At 47.2% G+C, this 17,639-nt stretch overlaps 1 protein-coding gene across 10 annotated transcripts in view; it reads right to left on the bottom strand.

Moving 5' to 3' along the window:
- Nucleotides 1–17,639, bottom strand: part of Apbb2 (amyloid beta precursor protein binding family B member 2) — a 363,904-nt gene that overhangs the window by 86,698 nt on the left and 259,567 nt on the right. For all 10 annotated transcript variants that reach the window (XM_045161203.1, XM_045161206.1, XM_045161207.1 and 7 more), the window contains 2 exons: nt 7,809–7,955; nt 4,067–4,194 (listed from right to left, as the gene is read on the bottom strand). In XM_045161203.1, the coding sequence (XP_045017138.1) occupies nt 4,067–4,194; nt 7,809–7,955 (275 nt within the window). The remainder of the gene's footprint in view (nt 1–4,066; nt 4,195–7,808; nt 7,956–17,639) is intronic.

Below are 17,639 nucleotides of genomic sequence, written 5' to 3'. Positions count from 1 at the left end.
TCCTCGCATGGCAAAAGTGAGGAGAGGGCACCAATCCCTCAGCCTAGGGGAATTTTGGCAGGGACTTGCTCCTTGGGGTCACACTTGGGAATATAAGGGTTCTAAAACCTCTTTCATCATCCCCCATCTCTGAGGCTTTGGTAATGGTCTTGCTGCGAAGAAAAGGAACCAAAGTGTGGTGTGACCAAAGAGCAGAAGTGGGGAGGAAAGGGGGGAGGGGAGAAGGAAAGGGAAGAGGAGGAGGAAGAGGAGGAGGACGCCCTGCTTTGCAAGGTTAATAAAGCTAATGGGTTCCCAGAAACACCCTCATCAGCACAGGAGACTACGAAGTTGCAACCAGAATCGAGACCCCACAGCCACACACTGCAAAACCAACATGGGTGGTGACCTCAACTCTGTGCCCAGTTCGTTAGAAGCTCCTGCACCTCACCCCGGGGACACAGTGGGTGGGGGGCCATTCCCCTCTCCCCACCAGCTCACCTCTTCACCCAAAGTATAGTTCCGCATCAGGGATTTCTTCAAAGCGACCTTAAGACCTCGGGAGCCTTAAGTAAACATTAAATCCAAAATGCCTTCAGGAATTCTGACCCAACAGCGAGGGGCATTGGCTTCTGTGGGAAGTTTTGTGCCCTTTGAGTCTGGACTGCACACTTTCTGTATTCATTTTAACCACGTCAAGAAATCCCCTAAGACATGCCATTTTCTCAGCAAGGAAAAGTCACAGAAGAGAATGCGAAATGGGCTCATTTTCCCAAGCAAAACGAAGCACGTTTATGTTTTATTCATGCAAAGTGAAAACCCCTTTTCCTTCACAACATTACAAATTGAATTTGCTCTTGTAAATTGCTGTTGAGGAAGAAAAAAATATCAAAAGCCAAGGTGGGAAAAAAAAAAACAAAAAGTAGGACTACAAAGGCGCCTTCTTCTAGGGAAGAAAAACTCAGGGGAGCAATGGAAAGAAGCAGAATGAATGAAGCTTTGTCTCACAAACATGCTTTTTTATTTACTGCTCCAAAAGGGAACCCTACTCAAGGGGCCCTCACACTATAGGAACTTGCTGAGGTTCTGACAGCCTATGGAGAGCCCTGTCTTAAAAGCTTGCCCAAACGAGCCCGTGTTTAGAAACCTACCCAATGCAAGTACCTAATTCACACTGCTGTCCTTGGGGCATGGGCCACCTAAGGCCATGTACAACAATTGAATTCCTTAGTTTTTTTTTTTTTTTTTTTTTTTGCTATACAGCTTCTCACTGCCTCATCTCCTGAGATCAATTGTGTTTGAAGTCACCAGAGGTCTGACTCCTCCTCACCCCCACCCCCAGCAACTTGGAAAGGAAGCCATGAGTTGCATCTGCTAAGCGCATGTTGCTTTAATAAACCAAGAACAAACATTCACGAAGCACTTGCTGGGTCCCGTCACTGTGCCCATTATTACACGTGCTCACTGGCACATATACACGTGTGTTGCGGCTCCTATTACAATGCTCATGTCCCCGATGACGGAACATGAGGTGCAATTGATACAGGTTGGGAACAAGGTAGCATTCTCCTGCAGGTAGTCAGCCAGAGACACAGGCCCAAAGGAACACGGATGTGGCCCAGCCCTGGTGACATTGGAGCGCAGCATCCTGGTTCTCTGCATCTGTGTTCCTCCTGGGCCCGCTGACCAATCAAGGACCTTACTATGCATTTGAACTTGGAAATGACGCTCATCCCCATTGGTTGCCTGATTTATAAAAAAAAAAAAGACGTGTTCTGAGTTGCCAGGTAGATTTCTTGGTCTTTCCTTTTGGGAACCCTTTCCAGCCAGGAGGGAAACCCTTCCTGATTTGGGACTCGACTTTTCTTCTCTCCTTTTCTTACTCTCTTCTTCAAATAAATCTTTGATTATTTACCCTTCCCCATGGCCGTGTTTCTCAGTGCTTTGAGAACTGCATACAACATCTTAAAAGCTACTAGCTTGGTGGCTTGTGGGGAGGGGGTGGGGGGGTTCCTTTTTGGCAGTCAATGGTTTGCGTAGTTCTAAGACTCAGAACAGAACTCTTTCTCTCACAACACAATGAACTTGAATAATTTTGTTAGGTAGAATATGAATCACTTTCTTCTCTGGACGTGCACCGAATGGATTTGTGGCCGGAAGTGGAATATACTGAGAGCTTCATCAATGAAACCCACAAACCGAACCTTAAAAACTCACAAGTGAGGTACGGATGGTTAGCATTGCAGGCTGGAGGCTCTGGGTCCAGGGCTCAGAGTTGCAAACAGAATCAAGACAGCAAAGAGACAAAACAAAACTCCCATAAGCATTTCTTATTGTGCAAGGATAAGAAAAGTCTCTACTGGGGCTCCTGCTTTAAAAGCAAACTTGGCAAGAACCATCCAGGGCCTTCTACCAAGGCTCTGCACAGCATGATTAAAAAAAAAATTATTTATTTATTAGAGAGAAGGAGAGAGAGAGAATGGGAGAGCCAGGGCCTCTAAGTCATTGCAAATGAACTCCAGATGCATGTACCACCATGTGCATCTGGCTTCCTTGTGCTCTGGGGAATTGAACCTGGGACCGCTTCACAGGCAAGTGCCGTAACTGCTAAGCCATCTCTCCAGCCCAACAACACAACTTTAATGATGACCAAATGCCATCAGAGAGTTTATAGACTTAATCAGCTGATGTGAAGGTGGCAACTCCAGGGCTACAGCTGAGTGAGTGAGTGCCGGGCGTGCACGTGTCGTGTCCAAGCATCCGCCCCAGCTGCTGTCACCGTCGTCAATCTGTTACATGAAACTCAGGGGCACACTACGTTCCTGGGCTTGTCCAAGCGGTCACAGGAAAGCATGTCCGTTCTCTCTCTTGTAAAGCATTTCCCAATCTAGTCCCAGCTTAAACGCTTGTTCTCTGGCCAATCAATACCTAGCCATAATCCTTCACATCTGGTTGAGGACTTGGTACTGGATCAAAGAACAAACATGCTGATACCAGAATTCACAGAGAAAGCTGCCGTAGGAGGGGACAAAACCCACACCCCTTAGAACAACCATAAAACCCAGTTAAAAAAAAAAATTAACAATGTTCAAGAGTAGAACCACAAGATCAGGAGAGGCAGCCTTGTGTCACCTGTGATTTCAACAACTTTGACCATTTTCAACAAAGCATTAATTATCCAAAAGCTGGTCACATGATACTAGAAGACTCTCTTGTACCTTGGGAATTGCCAAAACTTGACTGATTTAAGAGCTAATTGCATTTCACACAGCCCAGTTACTTTACGGTGGGTCCAAATATGACGTTTGTGATAACAGTGGCTTAAGTTATTAGCTACAACGTGTGTCTGAAATTCTACACATCTATTTCCAGTTATCCTGAAGAACAGAAAATTCACAACACATTTTAGAAGCAGCATTTCCAGATAATCCAGCTTCAATAGGATTTCACAAAAACACACGCGGAATGCAATTTTGTTTTCTAAAACCAGGCATTTCAGATGTTAAAAAACTTTAGCCAGCCCCATTGCTGCACACATTTGTGATAGTTAATAATACTTAATGACTTAATGATCTAAGATATGTGATTAGAGGTTGCATAACCATAGCCTTTCAAGTAACCCCTCTATGAATAAAATGCCACTGGATGCGTGTGTGTGTGTGTGTGTGTGTGTGTGTGTGTGTGTGTGTGTGTGTTCATTTGTAGGGAGGGAGTGTCCTGAAATGACTGGGACTCAAATGAGTATGATGATGTTGATTAGAAAGACTGCAGAAAAGAGAAAAATAAAGGGGTACACATTGACTGGTAAGTTGGGAACTTGGCAGAATGAGGAAGGCTGGTATGAGAAGCCGTCAGTAGGAACCAGAACGGACAAAGCGTTGAGGGTTGGGAGTCAGGACAGGAAGTAGCATTGGCGAAGGGACAAGGACATAGAGATTCACTTGATCTGTTACGTACCTAATCAGTTTCAGTCAAGTTTCACAGTCAAGTAGGTATTTTAAGACCACATATCTGTGTTAAGCTAAAACTGGGCGTCTGGCAAGGGGACGGGGACGGGGATGGGAACAGGACCAGCCCAGGGACTCACCGGCCGTTGTCGCGGCCCACACCCCACACGCGGATGCTCACGATGGGCTGAGAGTGCAGCACGCTGCGGTCCATGGTGTCCACCAGGCTGAGCGTGTCGTTTTCCAGGATCAGGTACATGTCTTTGCCCTGGAAGTCAGTGAGAAAACATCCCATGTGCCCCACATGTTCACCTATGGACATCCTTCCAAGTGTCAAAAGACCTACTCTTTGGTCTATAACCGGTTTTTCTAAGACAGAGATCTTCACAGCACTAAAATATTCATGCACCTTCCCCATTCCAGCTTTTCTCTCCTCAGAGTCCTCTGACATATCCCGGCCAGCCTTCTAACCAGCTCTTATCTTCGATTATTTATATTTCTGAATCTTTAAGACAAAAGAGCTAATGGTGGGTACCCTGAATAATCTTTTATTAATCTTTTTTTCTTTTTCTTTATTTGAGGTAGGGTTTTACTCTAGTCCAGGCTGACCTGGAATTCACTCTGTAGTCTCAGGCTGGCCTTGAACTCACGGCGATCCTCCTACCTCTGCCTCCCAAAGTGTTGGGATTAAAGGTGTGCGCCCCCACGCCCGGCTCTGAATAATCTTTTCTAAATTCCACGTCTATCAGGCTCTGATAGCTCCTCTCTCCCCGTTCCTCAAATCACACCTTCCCTCAGACATCCTCTCATCTTCCCTAATCCACACTCATGTCTATCTCCCCCACTTTCATATTCTTCCATGCCCACATGACCTGGCTGGCCAGTGGCAGACATGGCTCCGTGACACTTCTCAGGACTAGATGAACAGCAGTTCACTGTTATGTGTTGACTTACTGCATCTCACGTGCAGGAAGTGGGTTGGCACAGGGATTCTCTTAACTGCCCGTGAGAGCTTGGTTTGTCATCTCCAATGAGCAGCTGGGAACACTGAGGCTTAGGGCTAAGTGCTCTGAGGTCTGATGCAAAGCTTGTAATGGGTGCTGCTCTGACAGGGAGGCTTCCTGGCTTCTGAGCTGGTGGGATTTGTAGGCTGTGGTGTCCCCTCTCCACACACAGGCTGGCTCTTTGGGGACAGGAAGGCTAACTTAGTCAACTTTATTCTTCCCCGTGCAATCCTGAGGCAAAATATTAAGGAAGCATTAAGCACCTGCTATTCTGCTGAAAGACAGTTTCTCTATAAGGTAGCCTGGATGTGGTGACATTGAAGCCTGGCTGGGAGAAACAGTGAGATCTCTTGGTGGCCGTTTCAATCTCCAAGGGACAGTCTGATTGCCCTTTGGTGCAGTTTTTGAGAATGATGCTTAGGCTCCTGTCCAAGGTTCTCAGAGTGGCTGAGCTGTGAAGTTCGGAGTGGCAAGGACGGGTGGATGAGCGTCTCTCCTGGTCAGTGTTTCATTAGTCAGTGTCTCTACTGAGATTCTAAATAATCAACAACCTCCTCTGCCAGCCACTGAGATGTTTGAGATAAGAATCACTAGCAGAAAATACAACGTGTGCAGACCGCTGTGTCCGAAGGCATTCGCCGAGTTTGAGGCCACAGCTTTACGGTGTCACCCACCATCCACCGCTCACACGGTACAAGTCACAACAAGCTGCCTTTAAGTCCTGGCCAAGAATTATTGTTCTGCAGGGACAGCATTTTTTTTTAATTTAATTAATTTATTTATTTGAGAGCGACAGAGACAGAGAGAAAGACAGATAGAGGGAGAGAGAGAGAATGGGCGCCAGGGCTTCCAGCCTCTGCAAACGAACTCCAGATGCGTGCGCCCCCTTGTGCATCTGGCTAACGTGGGACCTGGGGAACCGAGCCTCGAACCGGGGTCCTTAGGCTTCACAGGCAAGCGCTTAACCGCTAAGCCATCTCTCCAGCCCAGGGACAGCATTTTGACTAAAGGAAAGGGAAGGTGGGTGGCCCGAGCTCAGGCCCGAGCTACTTGGATGGAAAGCGTGAGGTTGCAGTGAAGATGTTAAAAACCAAAACTACGTAAGTTTTCTTAAGAGAGGAGACTCTTTCTCTTCTTTTCTTATGCCTGGCATTTAAGTTGGTTGACCATGTAGACCAGACCCCATTGAAGGCTTTGCCTTAGGAAGGCTTGGTACAGCCTTTACCATGGAGAGGCTTGGGAACCTACATTCCATAGGAGAAAATGATAGTGGACAGACCGGTCCAATAGCAACCTTTCCTACCCATGGTCTGTTACCTTGACATATGGCAAGTGGAGTATATTCACATGACAGGCATTATTCTAAGTCAACTTAAAATATGTATATTTATTTGGGCTGGAGAGATGGCTTAGCGGTTAAGGCACTTGCGTGTGAAGCCTAAGGACCCAGGTTCGATTCTCCAGGTCCCACAAAAGCCAGATGCACATAGGGGTACATGCATCTGGAGTTTGTTTGCATTGGCTAGAACCCCTGGTGCGCCCATTTTCTCCTTGGTGCGCTCTGTCTCTCTCTCCCCCTCTGACTGTAATAAATAAATAAAAATAAAAACTTTAAAAAAATAAAAATATATTTATTTATTTGAGAGAGAGAGAGAGAGAGAGAAAGAGAGAGAGAGAGAGAGGGAATATGCCAGGGCCTCTAGGTACTGCAAAGGAACACCAGATGCATACGCCTCTTTGTGCATCTGGCTTTACATGGGTACTGGGGAATTGAACTCGGGTCACTAGGCTTTGTAGCAAGTGCCTTAACCGCTAAGCCATCTCTCCAGTCCCACTATGCTACGATGCCCTTGGTATGTCCTGCAGGTGGCAGAGCATAGTAACTACAGGGCTCTTTCTATTTGATATGATTTTAAGCAACTTTAGTTTATTTACTTATTACTTTTTTTCTGAGATTATCTCAACTCACATTTCCAAATTCAACTGTTTTGTGGAAGGTGAGAAAGAATACGTAGGTATTGATTCCATGCCTCGTGTACAATGTTGACTGTCAGACTGCAATGTAGGGCATTGATGCATCTGTGTGCATGTGTGGGAGTTGCACCCCACTTCTGAGAAAGCTGTGAGTTGTCACCTCAGAATACTGTTCTTAAATGGATACTCATTTTGCATGGTATACTTGGAAGGCCTTTAAGTGCTAAAGGTTTACCCTCAGATCTTTAAGGATTTGAGGAAAACCAGGGGAACTCTGTCATGTAGCCACTGAGATATGCTCTCTCCCAGGGACATAGCATCATGTTGGCAGTGTTAACCACTCAGGGACACCAAGCCACCAGTACCTGTCTTTTGGAAAACTGCACCAAGCAAACACATCAGAGCTCTTCACTACCGAGTCCCACTGAACCCTGGGATTAAAAATAGCAGAACGGGGCTGGAGAGATGGCTTAGCGGTTAAGCGCTTGTCTGTGAAGCCTAAGGACCCTGGTTTGAGGCTCATTTCCGCAGAACCCACGTTAGCCAGACGCACAAGGGGGCGCATGCGTCTGGAGTTCGTTTGCAGTGGCTAGAAGCCCTGGCGCGCCCATTCCCTCTCTATCTGTCTCTTTCTCTCCCTCTCTCTCTGTCACTTTCAAATAAATAAATAAATAAATGAACAAAAAAAGAAAAAAAATAGCAGAATGAGTGGGGACATGATGGTACACGCCTTTAATCCCAGCACTCAGGAGGCAGAGATAGGAGGATCATTGTGCGTTGGAGGCCAGCCTGGGACTACAGAGTGAGTTCCAGATCATCCTGGGGCTAGAGTGAGACCCTACCTTGGGTGGGGGGGAGGAGAATGTAAAGAGGTTGCTATTGGTAATTTCCAAATGCAGCTTACCTCTCCCCAGATGCCGACGGTATCCCGGATGTCGTTTTTGCAGTACGAGAGCTGCCTGATGCAGTTGTTGACAGCCACGCTGCTTTTACCAGGGGCGAGGTCTTCCTCTGCCATCTCGACCCAGCCCAGAGAGCGCACCGCAAAACACTGGAAGGCAAAGTCGGAGGATAAGAAGCTGGGGTCAGTGTGGATCAAAGCCCCGCTAAACTACAAGGCATCTACAAGCTATGGCATGCTCAGTGCAGTTTTAGCCATTTTGTATGTTCAGTCATCCAGTTTAGTTAATAAACCCCCCCTCTATGGAAAATTAACTCGTGAGCATTTTAATTTATTTTTGATATGTATGTTTGTGTGTGAGCATATGTCCCAAGGTGTGCGTGTGGAGGTCCAGAGGACAACTTTGAGGGTTAAGTACTCAGAAAGGGAAGAAAATGGCCTTGGGGGTAACAAGTGGGTCTGAGATCTAATAGCATTTGTTATGAACAAATGTGAAAATGTATGTAGGACAGAGTTGTGAGACAGCTTAAAGCAATAAACCCTATCTTCTTTCAGTTGGAACCGTTGTATTTGAGATCATGCTTCTATCTTCCCTTTTTTCGAAACATTTCTTTATTTATTTTGGTTTTGCGAGGTAGAGTCAGGCTGAATTAGTGTCAGGCTGACCTCGAACTCATAGCAATCCTCCTATTTCAGCCTTCCGAGTGCTGGGATTAAAGGCATGCACCACCTTGCCCGGCCCTATCTTCCCTTTTAATTTCTGGTAATTTTATATATATATATATATATATATATATATATATATATATATATATATATATATATTAAAGCAATATGTGCTTATTTCAACCAGTCAAAAACCTAAACACACATGAATCACAAGGCAAAACACAGGTCATTTTTATTTATTTGAGATAGAGAGAGAGAGAGAGAGGGAAAGAATGGGCATGCCAGGGAGTCTAGCCACTGCAAATGAACTCCAGACGCATGCACCATCTTGTGCAGCTGGCTTATGTGGGACCTGGAGTATCGAACCTGGGTCCTTAGACAGTGCAGGCAAGTGCCTTAACCCCCAAGCCATCACTCCAGCCTGCAGGTCATGTTTTTATTCATGCTCCTGATCGTCAGGGTTGCTGGCCTTGGGGTGGTCTGAGCTATGGTCCCTCATGCCTCCCTGCTCCTTGGGGCCCCTTCAAAGTTGTGCACTAGCTGAAGAGACGATCTTCGCAGGCCAAGCTGGGCAGGCAAACAGTCTCACTCTTCCTTGGAGCCACAGACTGGCTCTCAAAGAGAGCTCATCAAGTTTCCCAAAGCATACTTCAAAATGAAATGAAGAAATGCAGCGATTTGTTCCAACATGACCAATACCACGCAGGGTTCACACTTCTCCATCACAGCCACCTCGGCCTGAGCAGCCACCTCTTGATTGCTAATCACACTTTCTCAGCGGAGAAAACACCCATCTAAGACGGAAGCAGTCCACTAAGAGCGCTGCATGCTGATGCTGGTAGCCTAGCGGCAAACACTAGGTTACGCCTCCACTGAGTCCCGCAGATGGTACGCGCAGTGGCTGTTAAGACATGAACCCGTAAGAGAGGGCTGTCCCCAAGGCAGCCACAAAAGCCAACCAGCTGCCTGTTCCCTGGGGAACTCTTTTTTTTTTTTTTTAATTTTTTTTATTTATTTATTTGAGAGCGACAGACAGAGAGAAAGACAGATAGAGGGAGAGAGAGAGAATGGGCGCGCCAGGGCTTCCAGCCTGTGCAAACGAACTCCAGACGCGTGCGCCCCCTTGTGCATCTGGCTAACGTGGGACCTGGGGAACCGAGCCTCGAACCGGGGTCCTTAGGCTTCACAGGCAAGCGCTTAACTGCTAAGCCATCTCTCCAGCCCCCCTGGGGAACTCTTACAGTTGCTCTATAAGCCGTTAAGCAGTTTCCCAGTCTACCCACTCTCCAGCCTACACCCAGCCTGGTGGACTGAGCAGCTACCTGGTTCTCTGACTCTCCTGTCTGCAGACAGCTATCGTTGGACTGTCCAGCCCATATTGTGTAAGCTAATCCACTAAATCCGCCCCTCCGTACATATTCATCCTATCGGTTCTGTTCTTCTACAGAACCCTAATACATTTATCAAGTTGCAATTTTTCCATATGTGAAAAGCAGGATTAATAGTAATAGTTACCTCATGGATGTATATTATATATATTATATATCTATATATATAATCATAACAAGTCATCAAAGGGAGCACTGAAAACGGCAGAATCTGTGTCATTAGGGTGACAACATGTCCCAGTTTACCCCCATGATAGTTCTAATTCTGGTTTACGTTTGTTGTTTTGGCAAAATTAATGTCTGCTCCTCTTACTCTCATGTTCCAGGTTGGAAAATAAAATACATATTTCCCTTGGCCAAAGCCTCAGTGAATCGAGGCTCTGCTGTGGACACCGCAGTTTGGACAAGGCCACTGTGATATTCAAGTGGATTCAAGTGGAAATGGGGGTGGAGGTTGGCAGGAGCTGGGGTCCCTTGCTGGGGGCACTGTAAGATGGTCACATACTCTTAAAACCAGAAACCACAAACACATCTTCCCATTGCCTCTAGCTGCCTCCTATGAAATCCTCCAAGTTTTGATACAAGAATTCAGTAACAAGAAAGAATGTAAAAGATTACTGGCTGATCTTGATCCTACTAAGTGCAAGAACACATGGATTTCAAGCTAAAAGAAAGAAACAAACAAACAAACAAACAAATACCACTCAGTAGAACCCAAGTTAGCTTTCCTGCTTGGGAAACTGAGTCACACAACACATCCAGAGTACCGTTCTGTCACATCCATGAAAAGGAAACAGCCCAGGGAATATTGATGTCAATGTCATCACCGTCATCACAAATTGCTTTCTAAAATCGCTTTTAGAATCCTGCAGTTATTTTAAGTTAGCTTCGGCTCTGAAAAGCTTCACCACTATTGTATGTAGACAAAGAAAAAGAAAACTGATATGCAAGAGCTCCCCCAGGGGGAGGCAAATGGTTTTCATTCCAAAGAACAGAGCCTCAAAGAGCACCGGGCACTGTTCAGTGCTGCCTCGATGTAGCCAGAAAGCCTTACTGAGCAGCCTAGTAGCAAATGTGTATCTAAGAAATGTATATCTAAGAAAACATTTCTTGAGCACCACATAAACCAGAGGCACAAAGATGAAGCAAGCGCAAGGCCGCACATGCCCACTAGGTGGCGCAAGTGTCTGGAGTTTGATTGCAGGGGCTGAAGCCTTGGTGTGCCAAATTTCTCTCTCTCTCTCTCTCAAAAAAAAAAAAAAAAAAAAAAGTCAACAGTACCAATCCTACTGTTTTGTTTTTCTAACTAATGACAGCACCTCACTAGGGACACACCTTGGATGGGAGTGGGGGGCACAGGGTAGAGAGGAGGTGGGGTGTTCTGTCCTTTGCGGAAGGCCAGGCTCCACCTTATCATCTGACTTTTGGAGGTTGTCAATGAAGACACACAGACCTGAGCGCTCCACGGATGGGTTTCTGGAAGTTCCAATACGCCCTGAAAACACATCTTGAAACTGTGTGTGGAGACTGGTATGAAAAGACAGTTTGGGACTTTCACCAGCTTCCCATGTTCATCAACCACTACCTCAAGTACACGTACTGAGGAATGGAGAAAGTTTACCAGCTGGGTGTGGTGGCACATGTTTATAACCCTAGCACTAAGAAGGCAGACGGAGGGATCAGGAGTTTTAAGGCCTCCCTAGGATCCATGAACCTCTGTCCCATTAGTATGGATTAGAAACATGGTAGCCTGTGTGCGTGCGTGTGCGTGTGTGTGTGTGTGTGTGTGTGTGTGTGTGTGTATGTGTGTGTGTTAGGTAGTTAGCTAGGGACTGGCCCACAGAAACATGGATGTCATCTCGCCTGCTCTGGCAAGACTAGAACTCACATCTGATTCAGTCTCCTCCAAGACGGCAGAAGGCAAAACCTCTTGCATCTGTTCCCTGCTTTTTCTTCGACTTTTCCCAGCCTTAACACTTGGGGGCTGGTCTCTCCTGAGTCAGCCCCTTGAGCCCAACCCATCAGGTCTCTCCCTTACACACCTGCAGCTGATGATGAGGTTCATTCTAAGTGGATATCTGGGTCACATAAACGGGTCTGAGCCCTGTGTGTGAGCTTTCCTGTCCCCCCTACACTTCCCAGCTTTTATTTCCCTTTCTCCCTATGTGAGGGGGGAGCTTTTAGGGCTCTCCTCCCCCTTTCCAGCCTGGCTAGGAAGGGGGAGACTTTTCTTTTGGCCTGGGTACTGCACTGCTTTGTCGGGGGGACTTTCTTGCTTCTTTCCACAACCACGGGAGCTCCTTTCCTGGAGACAGACACTTCCCTAGGTGAGGAAGATTGTCTCTGGTGTCCCCTCCTCTCCCTTCCCAGCCAGACTGGGAAGGAGTAGAATTTCTATTGACTTGGGCTTTCCTGCTCTGCCTCTCCTAGTAATCCTAAATCTTCCTAAAATTTATCTCATAATTCAAAATTTACCCGTGAGTGTACATTTTCAATTTTTTTTTAATAACTTGGACAAGGACCTGAAGTTGGAGTTCACAAGCATTGAGGTCTCCAGTGTCTTTGCAGAGATCTAATTCCTTCTGGGACCTCAACCCTGAATCATCAACTCCTGTAACTCACCAAAACAACAACAAAACACAGGAAAAAGTTCCTGCTAGCATCAGAGTTCTCTTTTGAGTAGTGGATGAGGGAACTGGTTAAATGGCTCCGCGTAAGAAATGGCTAAGATCTTAGTGGGACACAGAAGAAAAAGGCACAGGAAGTATAGAGGGAATGTACTGGCGAGGTGAGTGCAATACCTAGAGTCTAACACAGGTAACATGGATAGACACCCCCTTGAGCTGACCCTTGATGTTCCCACAAGGAGCTGGCAAAGTGTCCAGGAGAATTAAAGCTCTCCTTTCCTTTTCCTGGGGAGGGCTTCACAGAGGAAGAGACAGGGAGCGCCAAAGCCTCTGGGTGGAAAAGAGGAATTTGACAGAACAGAAAGGTGAACCCCAGGGAACCAACAGAACTGGCTAGAAGGTTCCATGGACTTCCACGGGACAAATTCCAGTGTGTCTTGCTAGATTCTGAGAGCCTGGTAACCCTGGCTGCTGCGCTAGCCACAGAGAACAGCTCAGTGGAGACCTTTCACAGCCATGAGGCTGGGTCACACATGAATTCCTGCTCTATGTGACTAAGAAGGATCTTTTACATGTTTTATTTTTATTTATTTATTTGAGAAAGAGAGACAGGGAGGGTGTGCCAGGGCCTCCAGCTACTGCAAATAAACTTCAGACACATGTACCCCCTTGTGCAGCTGGCTTACATGGGTCCTGGGGAATCGAATCGGGGTCCATTGGCTTTGCAGGCAAATGCCTTAACCACTAAGCAGCCCTTTAGCCCTTGTAATTTTTTTTTTTTAATTTTTTTTAAATTTTTATTTGAGAGCGACAGACACAGAGAGAAAGACAGATAGAGGGAGAGAGAGAGAATGGGCGCGCCAGGGCTTCCAGCCTCTGCAAACTAACTCCAGACGCGTGCACCCCCTTGTGCATCTGGCGAACGTGGGACCTGGGGAACCGAGCCTCGAACCGGGGTCCTTAGGCTTCACAGACAAGCGCTTAACCGCTAAGCCATCTCTCCAGCCCAATTTTTTTTTAACTTTTTATTTTTATTTATTTATTTGAGAGAGAGAGAGAGAAAGAGGCAGAGAGGGAGAGATACAAACGACTTTTCAAATAACCATCTAGCTCACATACGATGCATTTGGAACAGAGATAGAATAATTCCCACCTAGAGTACATTCATTTGCTCTCTGTACTCTAAGGGTTAAGAACAGCCCTTGGCCCTTACTCTCCTAGTTACTGAAGCAATAGAAATGGCACCAGGTGACATTTCTGCTTAGGAGCTGGGGTCTTTTTACACACACACGCACACACACATACACACACACACACACACACACACACACGTGACAGAGAGAATGGGTCCACTAGGGCCTCCCGCTGCTACGAACAAACTCCAGATGCATGTGCCACTTTGTGTATCTGCTTTGACATGGGTACTGGGGAATCGAGCCCAGGCCGTCAGGCTTTGCAAGCACCTTCAACTGCTGAGCCATCTCTCCAGCCCTGGAGTCTTTTTCTATTGCTGAGAAAACAAGTGGCTGGTAGGCAAATGGCCTTGACCTAAACAACCCTCACAGTACCTTCTATGACTGCGCAGGTATTTGAAGTTCAAACATCCTGGTGGGGTGTGGCCTCAGCGTAGGGACATCAGTGCTGTGGTCATTCCATGCTGACATACAGACCAGGTCATCACCCATTGGTTTTCAATGAACTCGGGCTTTGAAACTGCTTTCCTTGTAAATATCAAAATGCTTTCCAACTCTGGGAGGTGGTGGTGGACTGTTCCAGGAGTACTGTCTAGGGGTTCCCTCGAGTGGAGTCTGACCTAGTTCTCCTGGTGAATTATCCATTAAGCAAGGTATGACCCCAAGCTAGGGAGGCCCCAGAGTGCATTTCTGCACTGGTCTCAGCAAGCGTGCCAACCACTCCTCCTGCTTCCTTGAGACTGCAACCCAGCCAGGCAGAAACATGACACAGGGTCCTTGGGGACACTGGGCATAGTGCCATTTACTTGAGTTTTTCTCTCCTTATTTTTCAGAATAAGACAGCTATATTAGTAAATTACGCACCGCGGTAGTACCTGACAAGCTCTTCCAAACAGGGCGCTCATGAGGACAGCTGACATCCCACCAAACATTTGTACCACACCAGGCCCTTAGGGGTGATCTGAAGCTCAGATCCCTCCAGGATCCATCTGCAGGCCTGCATGCTCGCTCGCTCCTGCCTGGTACGGTATTGGCAGGATGGATCCCAGCCAGGGTCACCTCTGCCCATAAATCTTAAATGACTGTGAACTTGCTGAGTGGTCTGAACATCACAAGTGAGTTAAAAGAAATTTGAAAATGAAAGCTCTATGGATTTACAGAGTGCAATGCAAGCCTCGCTCAGACTCCATGGTAGGGTTAGCTAATGGAAAAGTTTGCTGTCAGATGCAGATCCACTCGGGTTTAACCAGCAGTCCATTGCAAGCTGAGGGACAGAGATGTTTGCAGAGGCGCCTGGGCCCATTTCCTGATGGCCAGGATCTTGGAAAGTCTTTACTTGCACCAGAGACAGGCCTCTGGGTTGTGATGTAGTAGAGACATTCTAAGTGGTAGTCATTTTCTGCCTGGGGACCAGGTTGGTATGAGGAGGCATATTTGTATCAATGGAAATTTTGAGCAGAGGCAGGTTTAATGGGACCGAATGTTTTCAGAATGCTGTGGAAAAGGGGTGTGTGCATGTATACTTAAATCCAAATTTGCAGGCATATTGCTTGAGACATATATAATCTGACATTCACATGTAATAGTCACAACTATATTGTCAATGACAACTTACTGAAGGCTTGCTTATTCTGCACTACTTTATGTACAAAGTTAAGAGTGTGGGCTAATGAGGGGGAATTAATCAATTAATTAGTGGGGAAAGCATGAAGATGGGCCCAAGCATTTACAGATCAGTTCCAAATGCTACATATCCGACAACAAGCAGCAAGATGTCTTCTTACAGCAATAACATAGGTATTTGTTGCAGTCAGGTTCGCACTGTTGGCAAAAATCACCCAACCAAGAGCAGCTTTTGGGAAAAGGGGGTTTATTTAGGCTTACAGACTCGAGGGGAAGCTCCATGATGGCAAGGAAAAAGATGACATGAGCAGAGGGTGGACATCACCCCCTGCCCAACATAAGGTGGACAATAGCAACACCAACACCGGCAAAGGGGACACTGGCTGTAACACCCATAACCCCGCCCCCAACAATACACCCCTCCAGGAGGCGTAAATTTCCAACTGCCGTCAGCTGGGAACCTAGCGTTCTGAATACCTAAATTTATGGGGGATACCTGATCAAACCGTGATAGTATTGAACTCTTCCTTTTCTTCCTCCCTTCTTTGATTTTTTTTTTTTTTTTTGCAGTGTCTCATTCTAGCTGAACTGGAACTCATTGTCCCTCTGCAGTCTCAGGCTGGCTTCAAACTCATCAAGATCCTCCTCAGTGCTGGGATTAAAGGAGTGCGCCACCCCACCTGCCTGACCTCCGATTTTCTGAGAGGTTGAGGTTCAGAGAGCTTGGTGGACTTGCCCGAGGCCACACAGTAAACAAGCAGCAGAGGTTGAACCCGCAGGGCGGATCATTCCCTCCATTTCATAGGAGGAGCCAGTGAGACCCTCCCCCGGGGACAGAGGCAGCCGATGACTCCACCCTTCTAGGCTCAGCACTTGCTGCGGTGGAAACAGCAACACTCAATCCAAACCGGTCCTGGAGACTTCTTAGAATTGTTGGTGCTGTGGACCTGTTTCTCAGAACCCAGAGGAGGGCCAGGCGCTTGTGACACACACTAAATATTGGCTGAATGAAGACATGTGGGCGATTGTCAAATCCACCTGAAACTCCTCCAAGATCCTCCCCCTCCAACCTGCTTACACACCCTGAGGCCCACAAGGACCACGCTCAAAGTTACCATGAAGCACCATCAAAAATCTTGTTCCAGGGCTGGAGAGATGGCTTAGCGGTTAAGCGCTTGCCTGTGAAGCCTAAGGACCCCGGTTCGAGGCTCGGTTCCCCAGGTCCCACGTTAGCCAGATGCACAAGGGGGCGCACGCGTCTGGAGTTCGTTTGCAGTGGCTGGAAGCCCTGGCGCACCCATTCTCTCTCTCTCCCTCTATCTGTCTTTCTCTCTGTGTCTGTCGCTCTCAAATAAATAAATAAAAATTTTAAAAAAATGTTGTTCCAAACCTGAGCGTGGAAATTTTGACAGGAGGGACCCTAATCGCATCTGCTGCTGGAGACACTTGCACACCAAACCAAGCAGGGAACACGGGCCCCCCCTGGCCCACGCTCTGAGAGCTGGCCCACGAGCCTGTGGAAGTGGAGGCCAAGAGGCTTGGCTGGCAAGATCCTACTTCTTTTCCTGCTTGTTTGCAGATGTCTGCGGGCCTGGAACACCATTCTCACTCTGCAAGGGTGAAGTGGTATGCTCAGTTCTCCCCTGCAGGCGTCTTGGAAAAGACCCAGAGGCAAGTTCTCGGGTCCATGTGGCTGATTGATGCCGCTGATTGTTTCCATGGCTACGCAGCTGCCAGGCACTATTGCAGAGTAAGCATAGAGAGAAACCACAGGGTGCATCTGAACCCAGCACACGGAGTGGAGTGTGCTGTTTTCCTAGGAAAGCATAATGGCCACATGGGCTTGGGGGTGGGGGGGAATGCAGAGGCACAGGACAGACACCAGGGAGAGGAAAGGGGAGGGGAGAGAGAGAGAGAGAACATGTGGGGAGGGGGGTGAGCAAGAGAGAGAGAGAAAGAGAGACATGGAGAGAGTGAGTGAGCGCCTGGAGTCAAGAGCCTGGCTGCCTCCATCCTTGGGACACAGTCTTGGTCAGAACTGGGTTACTGTGGACAGATGGGGGACATTACATAGTTCAGCCTCAAAGAATAATAAGCCTATCTATGATATGGGAAAATGCAAGCAAGATTTTTTTTTTTCTCTTTGGTTTTTCGAGGCAGGGTCGCACTTTAGCCCAGGCTGACCTGAAATTCACTCTGAAGTCTCAGGGTGGCCTCAAACTCATGGCAATCCTCCTACCTCTGTCCGTCCCCCGCCCCCCCGAGTGCTGGGATTAAAGGCGAGCACCAACCACCATGCCCGGCAAGATCATCATTTTTGCCAACGGTTGTCTT

Source organism: Jaculus jaculus, chromosome 11 (assembly GCF_020740685.1).
Source record: "Jaculus jaculus isolate mJacJac1 chromosome 11, mJacJac1.mat.Y.cur, whole genome shotgun sequence".
Classification (NCBI taxonomy): domain Eukaryota; kingdom Metazoa; phylum Chordata; class Mammalia; order Rodentia; family Dipodidae; genus Jaculus; species Jaculus jaculus.
This window is presented reverse-complemented; position numbering and strand designations above follow the sequence as displayed.